General features: G+C 44.2%; 1 protein-coding gene across 7 annotated transcripts in view; it reads right to left on the reverse strand.

The window, feature by feature from the left end:
• The window catches only part of AKAP12 (A-kinase anchoring protein 12), a 32083-nt gene extending 9885 nt beyond the window's left edge, over positions 1 to 22198 (reverse strand). For 2 of the 7 annotated variants that reach the window (XM_075146162.1, XM_075146160.1), the window contains exon 1: positions 12146 to 12532. In XM_075146162.1, coding sequence (XP_075002263.1) covers positions 12146 to 12473 — 328 coding nt within the window. In that variant the 5' untranslated portion in view covers positions 12474 to 12532. Of the gene's footprint in view, positions 1 to 346; positions 436 to 8670; positions 9051 to 12145; positions 12533 to 21932 lie in introns of those variants that run through there. The other 5 variants (XM_075146166.1, XM_075146164.1, XM_075146161.1 and 2 more) reach the window with 4 other exon arrangements.
• Between the last annotated feature and the right edge of the window lie 2932 nt (positions 22199 to 25130).

A 25130-nucleotide genomic window follows, 5' to 3' on the forward strand; every position in this document is an offset into this window, starting at 1 on the left:
TATATTATACTTTTATATAAATATATGCAATTTTTTTCACTTTTACCAAACTTTCCTAAACAGACATGTTCTATTATCTGTGTGCCTCTTCTATGTGCTACTACTAATTTTTTTTTAAGGACTAGTTTTTGTTCTAAGATTACTGTAATTCCTTTCCTTCCTCATATCATCGTATGGGTCTTTCCAAAGTTTATTTGCGAATGCACTTTTCGAGCTTATATTCTCTCATTCTCTTTCCTTCTTTTGCAAGTTTTTTGTTGTTTTTTTTGGGGGGGAGGTTGGGGTTTTTTTGGGGGGGGGGGGGAGGGGGGTGTGTTTTGTTTTGTTTACTTTAAGGCAAACTTACCTGAGGAAAAAAAAATTAGTTCTATCCTATCATTACTCAAAGAATATACAGAACAATATATGTATTCCTGAAGCAAAGCTCAGTATCCTTTCCACGCAGAGAGACCTCTGAGGGAGAAGAAAAAAAAATTTAAAAAGTGTGTTGACCTAAAATGATAACAAGAAAAGACAAGCTCATTTTACAGCTCTGTCCCAAAAGAATACTAAGATGTGAAAACGCTTAGGGGAAATTTCTTATTTTTCTGAAAACCTGTAACCCCCCCAAACAGTTACATTACAACATATTTGTTTTAAAGATCATGAATCTTGGAATTCTCCCATACATCACATCACCGCTACGGCCAGACAGAAACCTCATCTAGAAGCAATTCCACATTGCTTCAAATTAATGAGGTTGTTACTATGCAGGCAGGTAAAATCCTACCCTCCACTGCTCATAAGTCTGTGTTTGCATTATCTCTTTCTTGAGCACCGTTTGAGTTTTACCTTCAGGACACTGGCAACCACCCTCTCACTCTTGCGGGGACAATTTAAGTATTATCGCTCCCTCTGGCCATGAGCTGCCTAAGTTCACAGGCTGGCATATACATTAAGCCCCCTGAAATGCAGCAGTTAAGAAGCCAGCACACATCCGGTTTAGAACACAAAATTACAAACTCCCTATGCCCCAAATAACTAACTTCGGAGGGAAAAGGTGGAAAGGAACAAGGACACTAAGCCTTTAAGTTCTGCCATTTAAACACAAAAAATGAGCAGGTAAAACTGCCGTTGCCTATAATAAGAATTTTAATAATAGTAATAACTGTGTGATGAACATGCCTGATGACAAACAGGACAACATGTGAAGATAAAATCTATGGCACGTTCAAGACACCAAAAGATTCTTAGGCTTGGATACCGCCAGGATTTCAGTTTAACATTGTTCTTGACCCTTGATTTTGTGCAACAGGTGAAAGTGCAAGGGCATGAGTGAGCGTGCTCTTCTCTCTGACCAAACTTGTTGGAATGCTAAGACAACAAAAAAAAAAAAAATAATAATCAAAGTTAAACAGCAGCATCTTGGGAGAAGGCATGACCCCTTTCTTTCAAGTCGTACATTTGCTACTTCCATGCCCAAAGGCACACAGGACACAGCTTTCAAAAGTACATGCATTACTGAAACCCCAAAGTGATTTAGTTTTTATTCGATCTATCTTTTAAGGCAGATCTAACTCTGCAGTTGGCCCTGCTTTGCGCAGACGCTGGACCACCTGATCTCCAGAGGTCCCTTCCAGCCTCGATGCTTCCTCAATTCTGCTTGCCCATGTCCTCTTTGAGAAGAACTGCAGCTTCACAAGCACATAGACAATGCATTCTAGGTAAGGCTGAAACACAACTAAATAATAAACAAAACCAAATCTACAAGTATATTGGCTTCTAATAGCTATGTAGAGGGCAAATTATGTTTATATTCACTATCAGCAGCCTACTGGTTGTTGTTTCTCAGTTGACATAAGCAAAGCTTTTTATTTTTCCCTTTATCTAACAGTTTTAAATTATTTACTTTAATTGTTAACTCCTAATTCACTTAGAAGTCTGACCTCTGATAACACCCTAACTCCCTGAACATTTTAAAACACAGATGTTCAAACCAAGTAATTTGTGAGGGAGCGGAGTAAGAAGACATGAAGATTTTTCTGAAGCAGCCAGGATTATTGTTAATATACATCTTGCAAACACCAGAACACTCCACGAGCAAAAATAGCTCACTGCAAGAACACTTCAGTCAGTGAAGGGAAAAAAGGTCGTAAGCACAGCTAGAAGCAGCAACAGCACTTTTCCACTCTCTTTTCATTTTAAGATGGTTACCAAAGAAAAACTGATATGCTTATTTTATTAATATTTTTGGACTCTTATGAATCAAACATTATGCAGTTGTATGCTGAGACTACACAAGGATAAAGCCAAGGAACCACTTTTGTATCTGTATTCATTTATTCGTAAGTCCAGAAAGAAATTAATTGCCACTTCTGTCAAACTATGTAATTTAACAGAAAGCTTATCATGGCTTAATGGGAATTCACAACGTTAGAGACATTTCTTCAAACACTAGGGTACATATCACATATTTTGTAATTATTTAGTGCCAGGTACTTTAATATACTCTATAATCTTTAATATACTCTAGATATATACACACATAGATGATAGATAGATAGATAGATAGATAGATAGATAGATAGATAGATAAAGGTGTATTAGCTCTTCTCTTTTTCCTGGGTGAAGAAGGTGGTATTTCTTCCCGTTGTCTATGCTACAAGTATTTTTCTGGCTGAACCAGCTATGAAATTAAACACCCATCATTTAACGTTAAATAAAAATTTGTTCATGAGCCAGGCCTCTTAGCATCTCTGGTGGAAACAAGGTCTATGGAATCTCCCTTCTGTTCTTCCTCAGTCCTGCATTAATGCCAATGTGTTTACCCTTAGACATACAGAAATCTCTATCTCCATCTGACACGACTCAGACAAAGGTAGAGCAAAAAATGGGGCTGAGAGCCAGTGGCGAATGCTGGGTCTAAGTGGGAAAGACCAGAAGCAGGCAGGCAGTAGGAGCAGAGGAGCGTTCAAAAGACACTCGTGACTCATTCCAGGCAACTGGTAGGCAGCTAGAGGCACAGCTTTCTAAGGGTTCCCCCTTCCTCTTCCAAACAGCCCCTGGAAACGCATGCTTACCATTTTGAAAATCCTGAGATTTCAAAAAAATACAAAAAGTTGCAGTTGAGGCTGCATTTCTTTTTTATTTTATTCCTGGAACACAAATTTAGTGTTTAAGAGGAGTTTCAGGCGTTCACAAGTAAACAGGATTACTGTAAGAGGCGAATGATACAGAATACGAATGAGTGAGGTATTCTATTTCCAAAGTGAGAGATAAGATGTAAGACTAGTGTATAAAGGCATCTCTTCATATTCATGATAAGCATTCAAAGGATTTTCGCTTATTCCAGTTATAAATCGATGTGTTCGTAACACTTTAAGACAAAGACTCTGTATCTGTAAAATGCTTTGCAGGTGAAAAGAGCTGAATGACTATCACAAAATCTGCAGGTATGCGTATGCATTAAGACAGCAAATGCAATCATAAAAATAGAGAACACAGAGTTTAGAGGGACAGTGATAAGCTTTCAAAACTGTTAAATCAGGCTGACAGTAATTAGGTCTTCCTTGTGAGTCCAGCAAACATGCTACCTTGCAATACTTCATTGAATAAATTGCAAAAGGAAAAACTAACAAAAATATTGACTGACTGAACACGTACTTTTAATACCAGTCTGAAAAGCTGCAACTATGCCACATACGTCACGCTTCCATCGCTCCCTCGTAGCGCACAGTGGGTATACTTGTAGACTTAGTCCAGGCACTACCCCTTCAATTCCACAGCAAAAAGTATTTAAGCTGTCCAGAAGGTGCTTCATCCCCAAGGTAACACTGAGCTTGGATGTCAGCTGTTAAGTGGCCTGCTGCTGTTGCTCCCAGTCTCTACTTTGTCTGCTTCTTTCCCATTTAAATCACTGGAAGAGTCTGTTAAACTGAATGCCCGTCCTCAGCATTTGAGGAGAAAGATGCCATTCAGGAAACTTGCCTGCACGCTGCCAGCTGCCAGGAGGCTGCCGCTGTTGTGAGACAAGCCTGCAGTGCAATATATATCCAAGTTGTACTTTCACAAGATATACCCCAAAGAGCATTTTTACATCCAGTGGGGCACAAAAGAAACAGAAGACCCAAGAAGCCGACTGTACACGCTGAACTTCATATTTAGCAGTCGGATTCTTTAATGACGTTTTTATTAATGACATTCTTGGTGCCCAAACATTGTTAGTGCACTTCTGAATGCAAAGCAAACCGTGAGTAACTCCACTTTGAAAGCTCTGGAAGTTATTCACACAAGGTATTGTTGTTCAGAGTACTGTAGTGTGTCACTACCACAGGTATTTTGGCATGACAACTAGCACTTTCTGAATGAATTTATAGAATGTGAAAGCATCTTTAAGCCTCATCAAAACACCTCCCAGAAAAAAATAAAAATCTAGTAACACGCTGCTATGAATACAATTTCTTTAGGTCTGTCCTGAGCAGGGCTGCACTTCACCAGCTATGGGCTAATCAAGGAAAACAATACAATAAAAATATATCCAGAGGCAGTGATAAAATCATAGGTCATATCATAAAATTGATCCCCTTTGCTATTTAAATCCACTGTGACTAAGAACTAAAGCTGAAATTCTATTTTAACTGCTTGCTTACCAGTTAAGCTTTCAAATATTTTTAATTGAATCAAGGTGCTGCTTGTGTTTTAATAACTGCAAGTGTTTTGTTTTATTCTGAAAGAAACACAGGAGATTGACGGTCTTAGGGAATCAAAAGTGCTTGATTTCACAATTTCATAGGTAGCTTAGTCCATGGTAAGAATTTGTTTCTGTTTTATCAAAAGTATACTGATCAGATGTTGGAAAATTAATATTTTCAGAATGACTGAATTCTTGTCTCATCCCATTAAAAATGAAATGAATAAATAACACTTCTCTTTTAGTAGGCTGATCGACACTGTTGGCAGTGCAACTTAACTGCTTCCGCCACCTCATCTGTCTTTAGAAGTGAAAATGTGTTTCTCCCCTGGCAGTGGCCAGAGGGTTAAAAAAAAAAAAGCACTCTGGCTGCAAGAGTTAAATCCACAGCACTTCATGTGCTCGCAGTCAACCATGTCAACATCTGGAGCTGGTTGACTTTTCCCCCAAAGGATTTGCAGCACGGCACTGGATTTTTTCCACGAATTCCCTACATTCTCAATCTCTCAGATGGATGTCACACACACCCTGCGCCCGCCTCGCAAACTCCACTGGCCACCAAAAGGCTCCAGAGGACTTTGTGCTGTTTTCATTTATTCAACGTTTAAGTATTTAGGGCCAAATCGTGCTTTCGGTCACATACACGATACTCTCAGTAGGTTTGCACGAGTACCAACAAATGCCGAAGCCGTAAGGCTGAAGGGGTATTTTACAATCATTTGCCTCCATTGTACCTAGATTCGCCACAAATACGACTTGTAAAAAAACACCTACTGCTTTAAAACTCACATGACACTGAAACAGGAGAAGGCAATTTAAAAAATGAATTTGAAGTCAGTGTCCATGATATACCAAGCTTTTATCTGTTAAATGCAGTTGTCCCTTAACTGCACAATTCTTCTAATTATTAGTAGAAACATTTAACGGCAAAGTCAATAAAGGGTAAAAACTGATAAAAACAGAAAAGCAGTAATTAAAAACCAAAGTACAGTCTGAAATGACAACATCTATAAAAAAAATCTACGCTGAACAGATTTATTTAGAATGAAGTAGCTATCTGGAATTATTAATGAAATTGAATACTTCACCAATTAAAAAAAAGCAAGCTGTGCTTTTACGTTTTCATTGCAGAGTGTAAGAATTGGACATTATACCACAAATCCTGATTCTTTTGACCTCAAATTTCAGGAGGTTGGTTTTAATAAATCAAACAAACACCCCACTCACTTTGCAGTAACAAAATTAAGCAGAAATATGTCCAGGCGTTACCCTTCTGACAATTTTTTTTTTTTTAACTACAAGGTTTCAAGTCTGTGGCACTGCTGCTTCTTGACAATATATTTCACAAATTCTTCCTTCCTTTCCCTACTATTCACAATATTTGTTTCCACTTCAATGTACAAATACTTCTTTCATGGAAAGCACATACCACTTCCTTCCCCATTCTATTCACTCAATTATTTCCAAAGACTGACTTGCCGTGTTAATTGTGGGGAAGGGTTTCTTTCAGAATAATTAAGTAATGAGGGAGGATTTACAGACATTTTTGCATACTAAATTTCACAATGCATACACACACTCCATGGGCTTTCAAATCACGTTCTTCTTTCAAAGCGTTAAAAACAAATACCATTAAGTTCCCTGGTACTTGGGTGGCAACTGAAGAGTTAAGTTTAAAAATTTCACATACTTTTGTGTCCATTTTTAAAAACAGAAAAAAGGAAAAGTTGCAAAATAGCTGCAATTTTTCATGGCTTAGGACTCCTTGAGAAAGCAAAAGCAATGTCCCCAGAAAAGCACATCATACATAACCTCATATGAAAGTAACTTAAAAGAAAGCACAATCATTTCCGCTCTGATGCTGTAACATTCCTCACAAACCTTTTATTTTTAGAAGTTTTTGCTTTAGCTGTACTTGTCTGCTCCAACCTAGAAGCTAGCTTCTCAAATTCCAGCAAGGGAAGTTATACATTTCATTCATTCAAGATTTTAAGAAATTTCTTCTTTCATTTCAATGTTTCAAGAAACAGCACTAAAAATCAAAAAACAGTAACATTCCTCTAAAATTGTTTTGTTTGTTTGTTTTTAAACTAGAAGGGTCATTAGCCACGGCTTGGATATACAGTTACTGTAGTTAAAGATTCTTCATTAAATGAACTCACTGTAATAAACTGCTCTCAAACCAGTCCAGCTGTTCCGTTTGGGAACCAAACCAGCATGCTACAAATATCTATGAAATTTCATGGTTACTCATGCTGTCCATGTCTCACGTTCAGTGACTCGTTTCCGCTTTTTAAAATAAAATGTATTCACCAAGCATAAGATAGATGCAACATTAGCACTCCAGTATTTGGGGGGCGAATCTGCTCCACTAAGAACAAGAACAGGATAAGCAATATAGGTCAGTAAATGTTGTGACATTTTTGAGAACCCCTAATGATTAATAAAAATTCACAATGAAAAAGAGATTGAAAATTTTCTTTGTCAAAACGACTGCATAAAGAGTAACATAAGCATCATAGACAAACTCACCACAAAGGAGACATAGCTGCATCTGCACAAATTAGACACGATGGCTTAAGACACTCCCGCATACCAATAAGGTACTCTGTCCCTTCAAAGAAGTGGTAACTTGTACTACCAGCTAGATGCAGTTCTTGCAAAACGTACTATAGAAGCCGTTGTGCTATGGTGAAAATCCAAGTTTCTACAAGAATTATTAAATAAGGAAAACCTCAAACGATCAAACTGTGCAACCCTATAAAGAGATTGCTTTTGAAAAACAGTTTAACCTTTAATTACTAACAATAAAAGGAAATAAAAAAAATAGAGAACCCTTGAGGAAAAAGACTCAGCAGGTGATAAGCTCATTAAACATTCAGTTTAATGAAAACCCTATTGTAAAAGCGGTAGGATATCTCCTCCCCTACTAGCTGATTCAAATCACGTACAGTCCTCCCCAGGGTCAGCTCCAAACAGAGCCTGACTTCTACAGGCTTTGTTGTCAATACGTAGTGTAACGCTGAAGTATTTTGCATGAATAAACCCCCACTATTTGTTGAATTCATTCACTAGCTCTAGTAACTAAAAAAAAAGTAATTAATTATTCATATTATGAAATAAAAAAGATATCCTAGATTGCTAAAGACATATATCATCAATCTGCGAGAAATTCTGATGCAAATTAGTTATCTTTAGGAAAGAAGTGGGTTTTGTTTGGGTTTTTTTTTCCCTTTAATTTCATAGTGCCACTTTGTTTCCCAGAGAAACACACAAGTTTGTGCAAAACCAGCAGTGCAAGATAATGTTTTTTCCTTTTAATTCTTTGCTCCTCCAAATACTATTATCTTTTCAGAAAGGCCAAATAATTTATGGTGTAGCTCTCACACTTCAGTGGCTCACGCACTACTCTCTTAAATAAGATGTACAGAGTTCAATGCACATAGCATCGAGTTTTTGATATCCCAGGCTGGGATCCTGCCGCCACACACGCATGTGTGTACACACACCCCCTGCCACAGTGTTAATCTCCTCTGGATTTTGCTTCATTAAAATGAAAACGGCTATAGAGTAACAGCTATAGCATAACAGCTTCATTTCTCTCGTGCAAATATTTTTACAACACATAAATGATGCCAACTTCTACATTTCCTTCAATTTCGCCAAGTTTAGCTCTTAAGATACTTTACTGCATTACTTCTTGATTATCATACAGCATTGTATCTTGATCATCAAAATAGCATCATCAATACAGTCACTGTCTTTTCTTTCTGTTCCTCAATTTCAGATATTATGTCATATTCCAGTACTGCAGAGGAAAACCTAGTTAGCATCTTCAAATTTGTAAAAGCCTTGTCTTGCAAGTACCACATCAACCGTCCCATCGAGGTGACAAGAAATTTTCAAGTTTCAGCAACCTCCGCTGGGAAACGGCTCTCATTGTGATAAAAACATTTAAGCCAGACCTTTTAACTCCTAATGCCCTGCCAGGAAGCACTTACCAGAGCAAGTAAAACAACACTTCGGGGAGCCGAAGGGGCGCTCCGGCGTGCCCACCCCAGCGAGGCACCAACCCGCGGCAGCGGGAAGCCCCCCGAGGTCAGACACGCAAACCCGGGCGCTCACCGGCGGCGAGAACGTACAGACGAACGAAGGCGCTGAGGCGCTGGCCACGCCGCGCTGCCTTACCCGTCATGGCTACGGTCCCCCGCGCGTCCCGAAGCATCCCCACCAGGAGAAACTTCCTTCTCCCGGCCCGAGGCCCCTCCTCCCTGCCTGGCGGGGGACGCCGGGGCGCGGAGGGGGAGCGGGGCAGGCCGGCCCGACGGCAGCGCCAGCCGGGCCGCAGCCGCCTTCCCACCGCCCCGAGCGCTGCCGCGCCCGCCCCGGCCCCCGCCCCGGCCCCGGCCCCGGCCCCCGCCCCGGCCCCCGCCCCGGCCCGTCCCGCCCGGGCAGCGCCCGCGGCCCCGGGGTGGCGCCCGGCCCCGCCCCGCCCCTCGCCCGCCCGGCTGGGGCGGCACCGCCGGCTGCTGCAGCCCGGCCCGGCACCTCCCTCCAGCCGCTGCGGGGCTGGAGACCAGCGCCGTGATGCCTCGGAGCAGCCGGCTTGAAACCTTCACGTCAAGCATTTACGGGTTCTTCCCTCCGCAGAGAGGAGGTGCCGGCTCGGCAGCGACAGCCGCTGCCCAAGCAACAGCCGCCTCGGCTCCCACCTCTGCGATGCCTTCTTGATGGAGTTTGCCACAAAGTATCCAGACCAAACCTCAACAGATGCGAGCTAAAAGCCCTAAGTAGTTTACCCCTCGTAAGCAAAAAACGTATGAAACACTTTTGTTTCTCCATGCTGAAACATTTGCTCCTTTGCCTATTAACAGTCACTCAGGGGTTGGGGTTTTTTTTGTTGTTTTCGTTTGTTTGGGTTTTTTGAATTGGAATTCTCTACAGCCTAATTACATTATAAATCGTCTCAAATTCTGCTGTCAAGGGTTTCAGAAGGGTATTACTCTACTCTATTACTTGTAGTATAATAATGTAACGCTCCAGGAGCTCTTACTGCTATTAAAAAGGGTTGCAATATGATAAAATAAAATGTAAAGGATCAGTATCTGATATAGGTGACCTCCTATTATAGTAACAATATTTCTATGGATTATGTTGGATATCTCCAAAGTTCTGATGACACACAGATACCTGGGCAGCCGTTCACAGCCTTTGTCTGTGGCTCTGATTGCCAGCACCAACTTCCCAGCTAATTTACCAGACTTCCCAGGTAATATAATCTGATAGTGGCAACTTCGATGAGTCTGGATCATCTCTCAAATGGTCTTCTGAATGCGAGATTCAAATAATGACAAGAACAGACCAACCAACCCAAAAAACCTTCAATCATAAACATTCCTCTACTGTAGGCAATTACCTGTGTTGCCTCAGTGCTCAGTGTCAGGATGCTTTATTTCTGATTTTATAGACTTCGCAAACAAGACGACATAAAGAATGAGTGGGGAACGTGAAGAAGTGCAGAGCTAAAATGGTATATTTCTCCACGTGGAGAGATTTCTCTGCATGGAGCATTTAAGAGATACCTCTTCCCCACCTTTGTTCATCTGCCTAAAGACATGTGGACCAGACTCTGTAAGGTCCAGAGGGGTGGATATAAACAGTTGTGAATATCTGAATGTAGTCTTTACTTGAAGAACTATCTTCTCAATCCTTGACCTGACAGGTTTTATTTGTCTCTATGGATGATGTAATTTTCAGTTACTGTTACCAGAAAATACATGCTGTATCGCCTCCATAAAGGGCTTTTTTACTTGGAGAGCAAACCCGTAGATTTGTTTTCCCTTTCACATAAATTATGCTACCACATAGGCTTGGTTCCACTGACAACAGTAAAATAAATCCTGATTAAAACAGCAACATCACACAACCACGTAAGAGATGATTATCAAAGAAAGCAAAGACTTTTCAGGCAATCTACTCACACACGAATTCCTAATGTTATCTATGTCCACAACACATCACGCATTTGGTCACATGTAACTACCTGCATTCAAAGGGAGCTTCTCACCTCTTCTTCATTACACATCCTAGGAACACAATTTCTGTACGACTGAAGCTACAACCCAGAATTATTCAACAAGAATTATAATCTTTGACTATTAACTTGAAATTCATGCCCTTTTAAAGGCCTTCGCTGTTACTTGATCCAGAAGCTGAATACCAACATGAAATCTTCTGACACTACTTCGAATCACCGGGTATTTTATCTTCCTTCAAGGCTCCGTTTAATGAGTATCCTCTCTCCATCCCAATCCACTTAAGAGTAAAATTTTAAAGAGAAGCAATGTTTATCATGAGTGAAAGACAAAACATGTCGCATCCCATTTTTACAGTGCCAAAAGCCTCTACCAATATGATTAAAGAAAAAGCACAAAAGCTCAGCATAAAATATGGCAGCCTTCTATTGGAATAACAGTGTTATGGCAATTAATCTGAAGGCATGGCAAAGAACTGCCTTTACTAGAATTCAAACCCTGAAGTACACCAAGGGCTACACAAACGCCTTCAGCTGCTCTGCAGGCTGACGCTGAAGAATGTGCTCCATCCTACCCTTTCCCCATCCCTCCCCTGCTCTCTCACACCAGCGTTAGTTGCCTGCTCTGACTGTAAACTATCCCTCCCTCTTGCCACTCCTGCCAAAAAGGTCAGCGTGCAGCGGGGTCGCCAAAGTGGACCTCTCACCGCGCGGCTGCGAACAGGAGCAGAGGGAAGGGGGCAGCGACAAGAGGCTGATGAGGGCAGGAGGGGCAGGCTGCCAGTTTGCACAGGAGAAAGAGCAGCACATTTCTGACTGGGCAGCAAGGCAAGAAAGAGATTCCCAGGACAGAGCAGACAGGGGATGCCTACAATGAGAAACATTTTGTGGTCAAAACGCAAATCTGATTAAAAGCAGTAGGAAAGGGAACTTTAATCAAGGTAGAGCCAACAGATCAGCAGCCTGTCCCTTCCTGCAAGTTCAAAATAGTTTATTATCATTAATATCACTAATGGATGAACATAAAAGGATTTCTGCCCTGTGAAGGAAGAGACAGGCCTATGCAGCAGAAACTCCCAACATACGAAGTGGAAACTGAGCTGTTCCTTCAGGTGAATGGTCGAGAGATGGGCAGCAGGCAAGCAGAGGCACCGCAGGGTGCACTGAGAGCAGAGAACCACCCCTAAGGGGGAACGGTAACATCCCTCACCACCAACACTGACAGCTTCAATCCACAACCCATTTGTTATTTGAACTCTGCTGCGGAGAAAATGTGTCCGAACAAAACAATGCCCTAGAAGAAACACTTGAGCAACCAAGAGATCACTGGAGCAACTACCTGTTCACTAGGAGATGGCTAGTTGAGCCCCATTTTCAACTTCTCACTCCATTTAGCATCCAGGCCTCTACGATCTGTCCACTGAACACAGGTTTTTACTTACCATTTGTGCCAGCGGCCCCTGCTTGCTCTCCGGCTGGTTCTTGGAGGGGTGAAGCCACCTCTGGCTGCTGCCCATCCAGCTCCTGAGGTGCTGCAACAGCTCCTGGCTGCTGTGGCTCCTGTGGTGGGGCATCATGCTCCAAATTGTCTTCATTAACATCAGGTACTGGTAAACTTGCATCTAAAACCTGCATGGTGAAGTATTGGTTGAAGGATGGTGGAGAAGGAGAAAGAAAGAACAAAAAAAAAAAAAAAAGAACATCGGTATTAGGCCAGGTTTTCTTGCCCACAGAATATTGTTCTTTCATTCTGCTTTTGCATATATACATGCGAGCATTTTGAGAAATAAATAATTCTGTGCGTCTGTGCAGTATTCCTCCTTTTCAAAATTATTAACTTTAATAAATCAAAGTACTTCTGTGAGAAAAAAAAAACCAGGACATAATCTGGGACTATTTATTTTACTGTTCTCCCACATGAAGTATGTGGAAGAAACAAGTCTTACAGACAATGGCCTATAACCTTGTGTAGAAATTGGTTTCTAGCATGAAGGAAAACTCCAGGATAAGGTGAATCTACCTGATGGAAAGATATTTTTCGTTCTTCAAAATGTCTGGCACAATTGCTCTGATATATGCATGAATCCCGTCTACATTACAGCCTTTGGTATCTATCGCTCCTCTGCTGATGTGCTTATCTTATCATCATAAACAATACAACTACAAAGAAACCGAACTATTCAGGACAGAAAGTGGACTCTCTATATATATAAATCCCATGAGGAAATTCAGTGAAACTGGGATTAAAACTAGAATTTTGGGGCCTCAGTTATTAAGCAGAGATTATTCTTACAGGGGGGGAAAAGCTTTGCAATTCTTTGGGACTCTACTATGAAATACTTTTTCTAGATTTGCTAATATGAGCAAAAAAAAAACCAAAACTTTTTCAGCTTCCACATTTGATACATTTTAATTATTTTCAGAATTTGTATTGGCTTGCCATATAACAAGGAAGATACTTTCAGAAGCATATTTTTATTTAAAAAGTATGAAATGTGTGGTGTCATTAAAAAAAAAAAACAAAACTTCTTTACCTTTTAATTATTTGTTTCATTAACTAGCTTTCCAACCGATTGTATTACCTTCCAACAGAAGCTGTTTCAACTAATTAACCACATCTTAAATCTCTATTCCTAAAGCGTAGGTTTAAAGTTCCTCTGGTAGAACAGCAAACCTTGATTACATATCATTGTCTTATTACTCAGCTGTACTCCCAAAATGCTGCCATTGAGGCCCTGTTAATTAAGCGAAGGACCCACAGATACATCCCATCTTTCAGTGTAGTGCAACATCCAAACGCTCGAAGCACAAAACTGAGATCAGAAAGATGCCACATTCCTGATGATTCTCTTCCAAAAGCCACTAAAACAAGCTTCTGAATGGGGAGATCCATTTATTTATTTTTATTAGCAATTAGCCGGCTGCAATGGAATTTCAAATCAACATACAAAGTGCCGGGCAAATGGCTTTCCTCTTATCATTCAACCCCCTCCTCACACGCCAGGCGGGATCCAAGAGAAGCGCCATACCCCCGCTTCCACAGGCAACAAAGTGTGCGTTCGGGTTCCCAATTTTCAGTTCAGAAGCCCTTAATTAAGCCAAATTGTTTCCACCTGGCGTTGCTGCGCTCCTCAAAGCTGCCTTTCACAGCCACATAATCCACCTCACGAAAAAGGATCCCATTCTGCTCTACTGCCAATACCACAGATGGAATAATTTGGCTTCAGAGTTTTCACATGCTGAGACCAGATATTAAATAGAAGAAATACGGAATGGCTCAACACTCAGATTACATTCCCGCTTCTCACATCATCCTTCTCATAAATCTAAAACACAGGAACTCAGGAGGAATAAAAATGCCACACCACCGAACAAAGGCATGTAAACTCTGGGAAGCTCTTCTGCAGTTGCACACAGCATTAACTGGATGGTAGTAATGGATGAAAGACTAGCAACAAATAGGCACAGAAAATAACAACCTAATTCTTAAAGGGCTTTGAGATTCTTCAATACAGATTTATTAAAGGACAATTACTATTTTTTAAATAACAAATTCTACTCATTCATCCTTGTAAGACAACTGCTAGTCCTGCAAGCACAAGAACAACTTTAACTTCGCTGGCTCTAAGGGCACTTGGCCATCTGAAGATAAATCCATGGATGGGTATTTCAAGACACCACCCTCAGAACTAGCACCAACTAGCACTTTCTTTGAAGTCACAAGAAAGGCAACAGCACTGAATATCTCAGCACTCCTCACTTTATTCAAAGATTTCCTTGCCTTTCTTTCCAAACCTCCCCCAGTCAGTAAACCATTTTAAAGCCAGAGTCATATGCATAGACATACACGTATAGACACGTAACATCTACCATTTGCCTAAGTGCCTAACATGGACGCGTGGACTCTGCAAGGAACTGGGGTACAAAGGGATTGGGTACCCCAAGGCAGTACAACTTGTCTCCTTTTTAAATTGAGCCCTGAGTGTTACGACAAAATATTAACTATTCCCGCAGCTCTGAATTTATTCTACAGTCGTGATGCATTCAGGAAAACAGTGACTATGTATCATCCCAAAGATTTGTGACCGAAATTCAGAAGTCACTGGATCTAGCAAATAACCCTTTGGATCTGTAAAATGCTGTGATACCTTCCAGTATGAAAAACAGAATTAAATGTAAAGACATTACTAAATATAAGACTATAAGCAGTTTTTACTACCAGCAAGTATAATTATAATCCCTGTTCACTCTGTACATAAATTCAGTTTTGAAAGCAGGAGCCATCGGTCACAGCTAAGTAAAAATGTAAATGCATGAAAAAACCTCAGTATTCGACCAGACCCGCAGTATAACCCTACCCTGCCAGGGAACAGGGACCTTTTTACCCCAGTCTCTTGGGAAAGAGTTTGATGTGATTCTTGGTCATAGGAAGGCAAATTTAGATTTTCAAATCAAGTGTTCTGCTTTAAATAATTGCATAATCAAAACTAATAAAACAATAGTATTTTTTGCAAATTAAAATGCATGCAAAGGAGAAGAAAATATGCATCTTTGAGAGGGTTGTAATGCGAAGGGAGACACAACAGCATCATTAGTTTTAAAGAAAAAGTTTTCTGTTCTGAGAAAAGTTGCTCAGGCTCTTTATGAGGGTCAGTGCAGGCTGTCCCACTGCATTACTCCTCAAAAGAAACTAATTTCAGTTTTCACTCACATTAACTGCTCCATTTCTCTGAAGAGATCTAAACCACAGTTTAGTCCAATTATGTCTAATTTAGTGAGCTGTGTTCTTAATTCCATTGAGAATAGTTGTAAAGCTTAGACAAATATAAAGTCCAAGTTTAGAGAGATGGGCAAAAACCCTAAAGACAAAATTAACGGTATTAGGAATCTCGTTATTCAGCTCTGTGTATTTATCTACAGGTAACAGACATTACAGTTGACAGGTTTATCAACATTTATGAGGTTTCTGCAGCAGACATTCATCGCTCTCCTTTGATTATTAATTAATTTATGAATGTGTTGTCTCATAAATGCAGGAGAAACTGAAGAGAACTGGTTATCCAGTTCACTCATCCTTCAGCTTCTTCATTCCCAAAACAAAGGGCTGTCAGTGAAACAACACTTCAGCTTCTGTCATGCCACTACCATACATCATCCACGTATTTTTTAAAGATTTCCCTCATATCCACCACAAAGGTGGAAGCAAAGAGCTGACACACAGCTAATGGGATTAAAATGCATAGGGCTTGTTGCCCACGTCACTCTAACCAACAGCAGCTTCTGCTCCATTTTGCATATAGCGTTAGATCCAACAGTTGGACCCCATTAAATGCATACAAAATTTAAAACATGTAGAGAAAACTAACACAAAGAATTACATGAGCTATGGATGAACGGCAGGTCCCTAATCTCTCACTGTACGTTAGCACACGCTTCATTCATGCACTATTCTGGAGGGGCCAGCAGGACCCAGCTTCTTCCCCCACCAGCAATCACCACCATTCCCAACATTCCTTGTACCAGACCCAAATCATTCCAGGGATTCCTCACACCAGGCCCAAACGCACCAGAGTTAATTTTGCCTCATTCTGTTAATCCTGCTACACTGATTCTACATTAGATTACTAAAATAGCTGGATCCAGCTGTCTGAACAACTGAGCAAACTAACATAATGGTCTCTAATATTTTTCCTGAAGTTTGATTTTGAAACTTTGGGAAAGCTTGCAGCACTGTTGGTCTGCTCAGGGGGTCTGCTCTTCACACACACTGCTTCATTAAAAAGATCTTCAAACACCAACATTAGGAAAAAAAAAACCTGAATTTAGGCCATTCCAACTCTTTGTTCACAGCAGTTTGTCTTGTTTTGCATTAGCTAAGGCATTAGAGGTTCGTGGGACATTGCAAATTCCAGGTGGAGAAAACATAAGGCCCTTACTCTGTAAGGCACATAACAGCATACTTAATTTCAGTACCTTATTTCTGGGCAACATCTCCTGCAGACAAAGCCAAGAGCCTTCTCCTTACCTTTCAATCCCTCAGTTCTATCCTCTTCTGTCCTAACTCTCAGCCTGACTTCATTGGGACACCTCCTTACGGATGACTACCCTCGAAATCCACATGGCTAAAACAAAACCGACAGTTTTTGCTCCCAAATCACCTCTGTGATCTCTTTTTGCAACCTGTGAAGGAAGCATTACTCCCAACCTCATTCCGCTCCACACCTTAAGCCTGATCTCACCTGAGCTCCCTCCAAGGTCTCACATCTTTTGGCTCTTTCTGCATAGCCGTCCTCGAACACCACCTTCCCTAAGCATTCACAGAGGTACAACTCGTCCAGATGCTAAGGATCAGTTAGAACAAGGACTGAGCACAAAGCAAGTTACTCTCCTTTCAGTAAGGACAACCACGGCTTGCATTTCCAATCAGAAGGACTTTCAAAGACCCGACCGTCCTCTTTGCATCTCTTTAGCCTCTATCACATCAAACACAAGCTAATTGCCTTGGCTTTCAAAGTGCCCGGACACTCCCTCTACCACCTCCCTCTTATCTGCTATATGGCTAGGGGGTTAGTTCACGCTTTTGGTGGATCCATGACACCAATTTCCATTGTGCATTTTTTTTCAATTCAGCATTTTTATGCTTTCTCCCCAGCCACCCCACAGGCACGGGCAGACCTCCAAACCTTACCACCGAACTACACCAGTCTCTTCCTTCCCAGTCGGAGGAGAAGTGTTTATAGGGAATCAGACCCTGTTGAATCAGGAGAACCCTGCAGCCTTGTCATTCAGATCAAATGCCTCAAACTGCGTCTTAGAGACGCAGTCTAGGGACTTTCCTCTAGTAGTTGATTAAGCTTAGTTTTACCATTGCTAACGTAGTATTTTCAGGCTGACTCAGCTCCCTCACCAGAACGCAGTTGTTTAAACAGCAGATGTAAGCCTGTCTCAGCTGTTATTTGTCAGGCACTCAGACAATAAGACACTCCGACATCTCAGCTGGTAACCTCTTTAGAAGAGACAGTTCCAAATATTTACTGTCTAGCAGACACTTGCTCTCATTACAAGGCAGGTAGCATAATCAAGTTACTACTCAGAAATGGGAACCATCCCGAAAACACCATTTGAATGACTCGCTGCTCTTGAGTGGGGGCCCTTGTATGCGAGCAAGCCAGGAATTCACCACACAACATTTTAAAGCCATCAATTCCCATAAAAGATGATCTCTGCCAAACCTAGATTTTGCTGCAAGAATAGCTTATTAGCATGCCAGTATTTTTTCCGGATTCTCTCTTTAAAAGTTTCCCTACGCTGTTTCAGGTCGCTGTTCCCTCAGCAGGGCCGCAAAAAGAAGCCTGTATTAAAACTGGTACCTTGAGCTTCTAAATAAAATAAAAGCGGGGGTGATCACAATTGCTTTAGCTGACATGTTGGTAGGATGACGCAGCTCTCCTTGCATCGCCCACGTGGCTCATAGTTGCTTTGCGGCCCGTGGGACCTTGGAGGGCACCGCTGCGGGGGCACCGCGCTGGCATCTTTTTCCAGCTCTCCCTGATGCTCCGCATCCAAATGGGAAGTGGGGTGAGAGGCGTCTCACTGCAATGAACAGAAAGGGAGCTCACAAGATGGAGGTGCCCAAACCAATCTAGCCATGTGCTGCCACCAACAGAAACATCACCCAGCTCCCTGCCCCATCCCGGTCACAAGGTCCTGCCTGCTCTCCTGCATCTGCTGCTTCTGCTGTCCGAGTCCCAGAAGCCAAGACATCTTGCCAAATCAGCAGAGAATGACCTTGCCAAAGAAGCTGAACAGCTTTCTAGGGGGTTAGCTGCTTGAACGAGCTCGCCCAGTGCCAGAAGCAGCAGAGGGGAAGCTGCTGGTGCCCCGGGGAGGAGGCAGGAGCACAGGAGCCATCCCACGGGACACCTCAAAGCTTTTGTCAGTCCAGGACACCCGAGGTTTGTCTGGTCTCCTCTGTGAGACTAAAAAGACCTTGTTCCTACTTCTAGCACTATTATTACTGAAATCTGTTAAATCATTCTCAGGCCAAGCTTCAGGCCTCTGTGCTGCTCAGGGCAGTCTGGCGAGGAGGTTTCACAGGCAGACACGGTCTACCAGCTCACTGCCACCAACAGGGAAAGGTTTTTCATTTCCCCTCCTGCCCTGCTGCAGATGCTTGCCTTGTCCTGGCTCTGGGTCTCACCTGGGCGTCGCAGGAGTGACATGGACTCACTAATGCATCAGGGAACTGACCCAGCAAAAAAAAAAAAAAAAAAATCCACTGTTTCCTGAAGGGTTAGTGAGTTTAACCTGCTTATGGAAAGGCAAGGTGAGGACCAGACACGGTGCGAAGTGGGACTGCATCATCTGGGGCAACACAGGGAAGAGGGATAGGGGAGGAAGAAAAGGAAGGGGAAAAGAGTATTGCTGCTCAAACAGCAAGGAGATAACTCCATCAGATAGATCAGCCTTCTGTGGGACCACACCCTCTCCCTTGATTTCAACAGGACTTCGGGTGTTGATTCACAAATCTGATGAATTCAGTTCAGGCATGCGAATGGATTAGTTCCTCCAGGATCTGTCACGCTCCCCTGCAGAGGCGGCTTCCCGCAGCGGGGTGGCTATGCAAGATAAGGAGCAGCTCCTCCACTGTCAGAGTTTAAGCCTTGTCTGAACAGTAAAAAAACCCACCAGTTTCAAGTCCCAGTAACATGCTGGGCTGGAAACTCTGGAGCTGCTTCATGTGTAATTCACCAGCAACTTGTGAAAGGAAGAGGTGAACAGCTGAGGTCCTAACCCGCTAAGCCCACATTGAACCTGCAGTGCTTGCGAGCCAACACCCAAAGGCTCCTAAATCCCTCTTGCACTGTAGACCAAGTGCTTTACAGGGTCTCTCGCATCTCCTAGGCTGTAGAAGCGAGAAACACTGAAACACATACTCCCCCTTCCAGTTACTAGGACACCTCAAAAACTGGTATCTGACCAGAGAGTCACATGTGAATAACGAAACAGTTTAAAGACTATAAATTTGGCCCTTTTTAGAAGAAAAGGCAAAGAGGTTTTTCATCCTGTACAAAATACAACTATGTCGTGAAAGAAACTTGATTAAATATTTCAATGAATTTCAAATGACAAAAAACCACAACTGCTGTGAGATTTTATAACCTATATTAGACTAGTTGCCTAGACAATTTATTTGTGATTGACTTGCCAAGGCTCACTGAAGTTGGATTCCATTAAAGTCAGTTTTCAAAGTTTTTCTTCTAAAAGAGGGGGTTGTGATAAGCATTTTAATTTGGAAAGCGCAAGAAAGAAGACCTTCAAAATGTCCCTATTGTATCTTCTGCAAGCAAATTATTTCTTTGACAGATTTGTCCAGGAACATTGCAGGATCTGGTAATTTTCAAATTCAAAGGGCTGAAAGGAATAACGATGAAAAATTGTGCCGCAAATCTGCACGAAACTACCTTTCTGTAGTAAGAACAGACTAAATGAGATACAAAAAAAAAAGTGTGACTAAACTTCATTAAAACTTATTTTCCTTTTTATTTAATGTAATGGAAGGCAAAAATTTGTTTTAGAAGAACAGCAGTAATATAACTTCTTACAGCAGTGAAATGATAAAAGAACTTCCCCACCTTTAAACAGTTCTACTTAAATAACAAGGTAGAAATCTATTAGAAAACATTTTTCCTGAAGCGTAGAAGACATAAAACACAGTAATAATAATAATAATAATAATCTGTATTTGAGAATAGCATTAATGGTATTCTCCTTTTTCTGGGTCTTAGTTCCCATAACTGGATAAATATGACTATGAATGTTATATCCCTTCTTGAAAGTCACACTATCTTCATTTTTAAACAACCACAGTAGCCAAATGCTTGCCCTCTGTAAATTCACTCGTGTCTAAATTTCAGCACCTGAACTGTAAAATTGCCCAATACAACTGCTAAGTATTTTGTTAACCAACACCAATCCCTAATGCTTATTTGGTTAAAAAGAAAATAAAATAAATCTCAGTTTAAGTTCATTCTTAGTGTGGTTTTCAAATCTGTCAAAACACGCACAAGGATGTCTAGTGGCAGCCAGGAACTATGGGAAATTCAACTTGAAAGTTAAATCTGAACCACAAGGTCAAAGAAACAAAGTCATAACCAGTTCTCAAGCTCTAACACACCCACACACCACCGCTACAGAAACTTCTGAGTAACCCTGCTCTGAGGACCCAAACTCTGAAGAGCCTGAAGAAGGGGATCTCGGCATAACGTGATATTATTTCTCTCCTAACAAACTAACGTCTAACCCCAAAGCAACGCTGTGTAAACATGCAGATGCACATAACCTCCCTTTCAGTCCCAGAATCCCCTAAACGCGCCTATTCCAGAGGGATAAATGGGTTCATTCATAATCTATTTTTAAGCACCAGACATGTTTTAAAAGAATTTCTTTCAATTCTTCAACGTCTTTATTAAAAATAACACATACCTCGAGCTCCTCTACTCCCTACTGGCTGAGAGTTGGCGAGTCACTCCCCTTTCCCCCCCCAATGCGGTATGACACCGGGGAGCACGAAAGCCATCGCTACAGCCCACGCCGCGGCCACCGCCGCCCCCTTCCCCGCCCGCGGCGGCGGGGCGGGGGCTGCGGCTCAGGTGAGCCTGAGGCTGGGGGGTGCGGGATGGGGCGGGGGGACGGACACACCCCCCACCCTCCCCGAGGCTGGCGCCCAGCTGAAGAAACTGCAAAACCGGCGGGCTGGCCGCGCCCCGACGCGCCTCCCACCTGCATCCCCGGGAGGGGAGAGGATGGGGAGACGGGGGGGGCGGGAAGGCTGCGGAGAGCCGCGGGAGCCCTGGGCACCGCTGCCAGCCGGCCGCAGGACCGCAGTCAGGAGATTTCTTGGCGCAGACCCCGCTGCGGGTGGGTGCGGCCCTCACACACCCCCCCCACGGCCGCACACAATAAGCGGCGGACACCCCCGCCGCCGCCCTCGCCCCCCGCCCCACCGCTGCCGCCGCCGGCGGGAGTTTTATGACTGCGGCGCTGGCTGTGGCGCAGTCCCGGCCCCGCAGCGGCCGCCGCCGCGCCCCGGCTCCCCGCCCGACCCGGAGGGTGCCCGCCAGACGCGGCAGGTGCCCGCCGCCGCGGCGGGAAAGTTTCCCCGGGCCGGGGCTACGGCGGGAGCCGCCGCCCGCGTCTCCCCCCGGCCCCCCGCCGCCCCTGCCTTACCTTGGCGGGCTCCGCTGGCGGCTGGGGCGCCGCCGCTTCTTCTGCCGGCAGCAGCTCCGGGGGAGTGCGGGGGGGCCCGGCGGCGGCCCCGGCCCCGTCCTGCGGGGCGGGCGGCTCGGCGGAGCTGCCGGCGCCCATGGCGCTGCCCCGCGGTCGTGCAGAGCCGCGGGCGGGGACTGGCGGAGGGCGGCGGCGGCGCAGCCGGGAATGAAGGAGCCCGGCTCTCCGCAAACTCCTTTAGGGAGCGAGAGGAGGGGAGGAAAAAAGGAAAAGAAAAAAAAAAAAGAGAGCGAGCGAGAGCCAGCGAGGAAAATCACCTCCTCCCCTGGTCCCCCCGCCCGTCTGCCTCTTGCTCCATCACATGAGCAGAACCCCGGACACGCCTTGCAGCATCAAATCGGGCTGATAAGGAGCGGCCAAGGGGGGCAGCGCCCTGCCCGCCGCCGGCCCGGGGCCGCTCCCCTCCCGGGCACCGCTCCGCTCCCGGGCACCGCCGGTGCCGCCGGGGTGGGGGCGCCGCCCGGCCCTCCGCGGCAGCACCGCGGCGCTGACTCAGCATTTCAGCCCCCTCCCCGCCCTCGCCGGGACCGGGGCCGGGACGAGCCGCCGCCCGCCAGCACTCCCGGGGGGCTCCGTCCCAGGGGCTGCGCCCCCCGCCCGGCCGCGCTGCCCTGCACCCCCCCGGGGATCTTCTGCCGGCTCCTGACCCGAGGGCTCGGCTCCGGGGCCCCGAGCCTTCAGTGGCGTGGGCTTGCAGATCTCAGCCATGCTGGGCCTGTCTGCGAGAAGGACGTCCAGATTTCAGCTGATGCAGAAAAGTAGGGTTGCATGTCTCAGGCAACTTTGGAGAAAAAAAACAAACCGCTTTTTTGTTTTTGTCACACAGGACAGGTTCCCTTCTATTAATTCATGCCAGATTACATGGCATAAGCAAGCAAAGCAAATAGTTTCTCTGCTAGCCCAGAACACACAAAGCTTCTTTTCCCATGCCAGAAAAGCAGGACCAACCTGTACATAGGCGTGCTCTTATCCAGTACTTTCCAAAAGTATCAGCAAGGAAATAGCACATACATTAAAATAAACCAACCGCAATGTGCCAAATGGGTAGCGAACGGATCCATTCACTGTTCTTTACCATGAGTATAAAAATCTTTTTTTCTGAACATGTAAATCTATCCATCCTCTATGGAGTTCATGGTTAAAATCAAGTATGATCTGAAGTGTTCATAGTACATACTGTAGAACCGTATACAATTTCCTTTAGAACCTTTAAACCAGTCCTCACCTACCAAAACACCGGTTCATTGAGAAAAAAAGCATTCTCTTAAAAATCCATTCTACAAATTGCCTGATCTCCACACACTGGTCAGTTTTTTCCCTAAAAATATCAAGACATCAAGTCAATGACTGAAAAAGCCCCTGCAGCAACTCTCCTTAGCTAATACGAGAACCTACCACAGCCGTTGGCGTTCAGCAGAACAAAACTGCTGTCATGGATCATGCAGGTGGATCTCCCCCTTTCTGCTTAGTCTCGCTCATTTTCAGATCAGCCTTTTTTCTTATAGAGATATGTGTGTGTGTGTGTTACAGCAGGAGCACGTTGTCCTAAAGCCACTTACCTGCTCAACAGTTTTCTTAATATTTCATTATTTGTTCCTCATCTCTGGGAAGTTAGTATCGAGGCATTTGTTTTACAGGAGAGCAGCAACAGTAAGAAGGGAGTGAAAATCAGTTGTGTGGTCACCTGGTTCAGGGAGTGGAAACAAAATCCACCAAAAGTGGTGGTTAACCCTAGGCTTTGCCAGGCCAGAGCTGCCAGGAGCTGCACGCCAAAGGGCAGAGCGCTCCAGTGCTCACTGCAGGACCAATTTCTAACATGCTCTGGCCTCCAGTCAGCCTTTGAGGCCAGAGACGCAGAGCACTTGTGGTGCCCGGCAGCTCCAGAGAGAAGAGCCGCAAGTCTATGTTTTCAGTAGTGTCTAACCGAGTCTCTATAGAAGAACTTCCCCATAGCCACCTACTGCTCCTGGATCACCCATCAGCCAGCACCTGTGACAGGGGAGCGAGGAACCCTTTCCCAGCCTTTCCTGACTGTCATCCTTCGATGCCCATGTCTCTGGTGGAGGAAGAGCCGGCACCACCTCCATTCCCTACAGAATCTGCCTTTCTCCCTGCCTTCAGCTGCTCCTCTCCAGGCGCCGCTGAGCGCTGAGGCCAGCCCGGCTGCTGCAGGGCTATCTTCGGTTCCCTTTCAGCCATGGACCCTGGGCACAGTCACAGACGTCTCCTGGGTTTTGGCGAGGGGAGGGCCAGCCGTGGGGCTCAGTGGCACACGGAGCAGCCAGGAACGGTGCGTGCGGCGGGAGGGAAGATCAGGGATTTGCCAGGGAGTTTCTCAAAAAGGGAAATGTTCATAATTCAAGGTCTGTGCCATATCATTTCTCTCTTCACTGCTCGTTGACCACAAAATGCTTTCTTTGCAAGTGGCTAGAACACAGCCTACTTCCTCCCTTCTAAAATTGCTCTTCAGTCCTTTTGCTCACGCCCAGCGCTGCCGGCTCCGTGCCCAGCAATCTCAAAGCGCAGATGCTGCAAACACTGTAGCTGAGTGAGACCCCCCTCAACGCCCATCCACTGGTCATTTTCTGAACACAGATTTCTTCCTTTCTGCTGGAACTCTCCTACTACATCTATATGGTGAAATAAAATGTGCTGGGGACTGCTTTCTGATTTTAAGGTCAAGCGGTGCAGCATGGCTTGTGTGTACCTGCCTAACTTCTCCCCTCTCCGAACCAGTACGTCTCTGCAAACTTGTGGTGCAGGCAGCCATGGGCCAGTGTCCCAGTCCTGTTTAATCCCCAGTATGGGCACAGCTTCCGTCTCCTTTCCTTTTGCATTTATTTCTTTATTTGCTTTTGTTTTCTTTCCTGGAGTAAATATAGCATAGGGACTTTAAGAGAGATATCCAACATCTCCACTCTGGCCCAGAGGCCGGTTCCCTTTTAGCATTTCACAATGCTCTGTACCCTGTCTGTACAGAAGGAATCGTGATGAATGACAGGTCTGACTCTGGCATGCATCGGCCTGTGTTTCTCTATCTTCTGCCTGTGTGCTACAGTGGTTATTGTGCAGACCTTTGCCCTGAACACTGCAACTGCCTCTTGCTATATCGAAGTGTTTTTCAGGCACGAAGTCTGT

Source organism: Calonectris borealis, chromosome 3, assembly GCF_964195595.1.
Source record: "Calonectris borealis chromosome 3, bCalBor7.hap1.2, whole genome shotgun sequence".
Classification (NCBI taxonomy): Eukaryota; Metazoa; Chordata; class Aves; order Procellariiformes; family Procellariidae; genus Calonectris; species Calonectris borealis.